Raw genomic sequence first — 4,675 nt, 5'->3', positions numbered from 1 at the left:
CATAGGTGCCTGGAAGTGTATACATGTGCATACATTCTTTAAAATTTGTTTCAAAACAAACCTTGTTCTTAAGCCTCTTTCCTACTGAGAATACCTTGTTGAACCGGGTTTATCAACATGGGTCGACCCGCTACCACTCGGCATGTGGTTCCCTTCCCACTGGCAAGAAAACCTGGGTCTAACCCCTCGCTGGCAAGCTGCTTGTGTTTTTGAGTTCTTGGGCATTTCTTGATTGCCATCTGTTCCCCTCTTCTGTTGGTCTCCTTTTCCCTCGCTCCTTTCTAGGATCCTCTGTTCACACCTGCTCCCAATCAGCTCATTAGTCCTGCCTTTGTTCAGTTTCCCATATATACTCTCCCCTTGCAGTTCCTCAGTGCTGGTTCCTCATCTTGTCCTGGCCCCCCGCGTGAGTTTTCCAATAAAGTTTTCTGGTTTTTAGCTCCATGTGTTGTGTACTATGGTAAACATTGTATAATAGACAGGTATATTAATATAAAACTTAGTGTTTGTCATATTATATTTATTGCAAAATATATAACTGCATGTATATATTTAATCTAGTTTGAGTTCAGTTTAAATAGCTTTTCATCTGAATAAAGAAGGGTAATGTTACTGAAATATCATTATAAAATTTGTTTTGGTCTTTCAAGGGGTTGTGACATGTATAAGACTATTATATTAATATTTAACTAATTTTCCATGTGATTACAATGAGATCTGGGCTGCCTCTGATTCATTCTGACAGCCGGACATCTTCTTTCATCTCCCACACTCTTGTGGTTACTATTATCGGTATTAATCTGATTGTTTTTTGGGGGTTTTTGCAATTGTTTTTCTCTCTTTTTTTTCCCCCCCATTTAAGTTTCTTAACATTAATGATTAGTTTGTATAATAAAATCTTTTGGAAGTGTTTTTGTGTCAAATGTCTTGGAGAAAAATCATTTAAGGTACAATTTTGTTTTGCCATTTTACTGAAATAAGCTCAAGTAGACAGTGAACGTGTTTGTGCAAATTGGGCGATGATGAGTAATATGAAAGGTGTTGGTCATGTTATTCAAACATAGCAGTTTTTCCAAAGTTTTTGGGTTTTAATCGGGTTGGAAGTTATGTGTTTAACCAATCTTTTGGTTAAATTAACCAATCAAATTTAGTTGTGTTTTTACCCAATCTACAAAACTCACCTCTGCTTTCTCACCTCTGCATTTGGGTCTTTAAAAACCTCCACTTACACCTGACAAATTCTCGTGTCCAATACCTATTACAGTGAAAATTTTTATTGAATTCATTAAAAAGTTTTAGAGTTTGAAGGTGTCATGGGCTTCGTTCTGTAATGTTTTACTTTGCTCCATGTTTTCTAGTTTTCTGGATATATTTGGGTTCTTAGGTTTTTATTTGTTTCCCTCTGTTGCCCTCTTGTGTTGGCCTCCTTTTTCCCTAGCTCCTTCCTTGCTCTCTTCACGCCTGCTCCCAATCTGCTCGTTAGTCCTCTCTTTGCGCAGTCTACCATAACTACTCTCTTAGTGCAGTTCCTCAGTGCTGGTTCCTCGTCTTACCCTGGCTCCTTGTGATTGTTGTCCTCTGATGTCTCCATGGTTCTGGTTTGTTTTTTAATTTTTCATGTTGGATTTTTGGATTCCGGCCTCTGTTACCTGTGTTTATTCATGAAATCTATAAAACTCACCTCTGCCTCCTCACCTCTGCATTTAGGGTCCTCAAAAACCACAACCAAACCCTGACAGAAGGTCTTTAAATATTCAGAAACATGGCTCAAACGGGGCCCTGTACTTAGAGAGTGGGATATTCAAAAGTTTCATATTCAGAGCACTTTTCTGATGAAGAAAATCGTAATTGGGAGGTGCGGCCTCCAATAAAATCAGCATCTCATTATTTTCATCTAGCTATGTCTCTATGAGATACATGACATCAAGATTTTGCTGAGTAATCAGGTAATTGATTAAAAATGAGTTTCCTGGGGTGCTGCTGTGGTTTGGAGGTAGAGTTTATGACCTATATACTGTTGCAGGTTTGAGTCCCAGTCCTGCAGACCTTTGCCAAATGTCTCTCAACTCTCTTCTGACCTTCATTCCTGTCTGAATACTTTCAAAGATAACAAAATAAAGGTAACTAGAGCCAGAAAATAATAAAAAAAAAAATCTTACTGACAGAGATCTTATGTTAATCAATTCCAGTTAAAATATCATGGTTGGTTTATTATCTAATTTGAAGGTCCTGATTGCAAACACTGCCACCTTTCTTTCATGTGGAGGAGACAGAACAGGCAGTAGGGGATCAGCTTTAATGTGGTGTTTGGATGCAAGGAGGAGGTGAGGAAGGGGTTTTCGGGGGCAAGACGGAATTTGGCAAGAGTTTGATTTTCCTGGTAACTGCTAGTTGTGAAACAAATCAAGAAGCTGCAGAGCAATCCTGTTGTTATAATCATGTCTCCTTTAGTCGCTCTGATTAACAGCTATTATTTGGAAGCCTGTAGTCATGGCTGCTTGGCTCTAAAAGGAGAGACTTTCATCCGTGAAACGAGGAAAAAAACATTGTTGGAAGTGAAAAAAGATTAAATACAAGCAACATAAAAATGGTATATGTGCATATATGATACTTAAAAGCTGTTTCTGCTGCTGTGATCGGCTAAAAGCTTCTCATGGGAGTCAGGTGCCACTTGTGGATTTATTCAGTCTGCTAATTTGGTTTATGCCAGGTTAGTAATTCAACATGTAGTAGTTCAACTATGTAAAGAAACATAAATAATAAATCATGGAATCTTGATTGAGTATAGAAAAGAGAGGTAAATGTTCTTTGGATGTCTTGACCCAAATGACTGAGAATTAAGAAAAGGTTATTTGCAATGCTCGTGAGATTCCACTAGAGGGAAGCATCACCCCATCAGGCTCCTGGTATTTAAAACGATTTGTAGAATGTCCCGGAGAATTACAGATTTCCTGCAAAGCCTCCCTCCCCTCTTCAAGTTTGTTTATTCACTCTACCTTGCTAAGTGTCCTTGTTGTAATGCAAATAACCTGTGATATGACCAGCCCTTCTAAATGAGACTGGATAAAGGCTGAAACAAACCGGCATCAGAACCAGAGCATGCTCCAAGCACATTTTATTACCTGCCCCTGCAACATCAGACCTTTTTTGCAGGAATATCTTGATAAGTCATATCTAAATATTTTATTTAGGCAAACCTATTGAACAACCAGATATCAGGTCCTAGTTCCTGAGCTGAGAACAGCTCATAACCATGCTTTTCCAACAAGGCAAGGCAGAGCCTATTTATATTGTTCATTTACCAACAGACTCATTTATATTGTTGCAAAGCTCACTATGTGAAAGAAAGAACAATGTAAAGAATAATTTTATTTTGTTTGTTCTTGCCTTTTCGCGTCATTCAACATTTCAGCTTAGAGAATGACAAACAGTATGATTTCAGTACTAGAGTAACATTTATTTCACCCAAGGAAAAGCTCTACATATGAAGCTACAATTGTCCCATTTAGCAGTTTTTACAAACCCAAGGTGAGTCCTTCCTGCATTTGTGACAGGTTTACTTTGTGCAGTGCACACAACGCTCAGTGCTTTGGTTCCTGTTGCAGAGATTGCACACCTGGCCTGCTTATGATAACAATGAAAAAATCGCACATTTTCCCAAAGTAAGAGTATTAGTATGAACTTGTTGAGGTTATCTATGTGTGCTACAAGTTTGGTGGCACTACAATGATCTACACTGCAAAAATGGTCTAGACATAAGTAAAAATGTCTTAAATCAACCGAATTTACCCTTCATTTTAGTAGGTAAATGGGATGATTTGCCAATAGAATGAGTATTTTTACTCTTAAAATAAGATTATTAGATAATATGCACTAGAAATAAGACAATGCGGTTGCTTTTTCTTGTTTTAAATGTAAATTGTCTTGTTCCATTGGCAAAGTATCTCACTTAACTCCTCAATTCAAGAACAAATGCACTTATTTTAAGAAAAAATGACTTATTTAGATTTCTATTTTTTGCAGTGTATAGTGTAATTATTGGCTATTATATGCTTATAATAACAATGAAGAAATCTCCAAAAATACAGTTTGGCCTATCTTCCCAAAGTAAGAAAGAAAAGAATGTTAGAACTATAAATATACAGTCATATGTTTATATTACCGGTACTATTTTTTCAATGTATTTATCACTGTTTTCAAGGCTGCACTCTAAAATATGATACTGTCTAGAGCTGTTCTAAACAAAATTTCTTTTTGTTTGCAGAAAGCGTCTCAAAACCTCACCATAGAGTCTGCCATGACTGCAGACCCACCCAGCTGAGATTTTTCAGCATAGTTCCAGATGTAAAGATCATGCATCTTTATCACCTTTACCATCTTATCTCACTGTCAGCTTCACACAAACACATCTGTCCTGTTTTTACGGCACAACCTGTGTGATCTTGTTGCAGTGCTCCATCTTCACACTGATACAAACAGGCCTCAACGTCTCCTTCTTATCATTACTCAGCCGTGGTCTGAATAATTTTATGCAAATATTAAACTAAACCCAGGAGAAATATACAGCATATCAGACCTTAAAGGCTTTAAGCTACTAAAGTTAAAGACTGATGATGATGATAATACATAATCACCCCCCAAACACCACCACCATTTTCTTTTTCCAAACAAGGTG

The 4,675-nt window shown here is 37.3% G+C and overlaps 1 protein-coding gene across 1 annotated transcript in view; it reads left to right on the top strand.

Moving 5' to 3' along the window:
- The window catches only part of LOC107086512 (sialic acid-binding Ig-like lectin 13), a 9,001-nt gene extending 4,680 nt beyond the window's left edge, over window positions 1-4,321 (top strand). The window contains exon 5 of the mRNA XM_015377500.1: window positions 4,265-4,321. Within this exon, the coding sequence (XP_015232986.1) occupies window positions 4,265-4,321 (57 nt within the window). The remainder of the gene's footprint in view (window positions 1-4,264) is intronic.
- Window positions 4,322-4,675: the final 354 nt, after the last annotated feature.

Source organism: Cyprinodon variegatus, unplaced genomic scaffold (genome assembly GCF_000732505.1).
Source record: "Cyprinodon variegatus isolate N-32 unplaced genomic scaffold, C_variegatus-1.0 Scaffold155, whole genome shotgun sequence".
Lineage (NCBI taxonomy): Eukaryota > Metazoa > Chordata > Actinopteri > Cyprinodontiformes > Cyprinodontidae > Cyprinodon > Cyprinodon variegatus.
The sequence above is the reverse complement of the archived record's forward strand: the minus strand, read 5'-3'. Positions and strand labels throughout refer to the sequence as shown.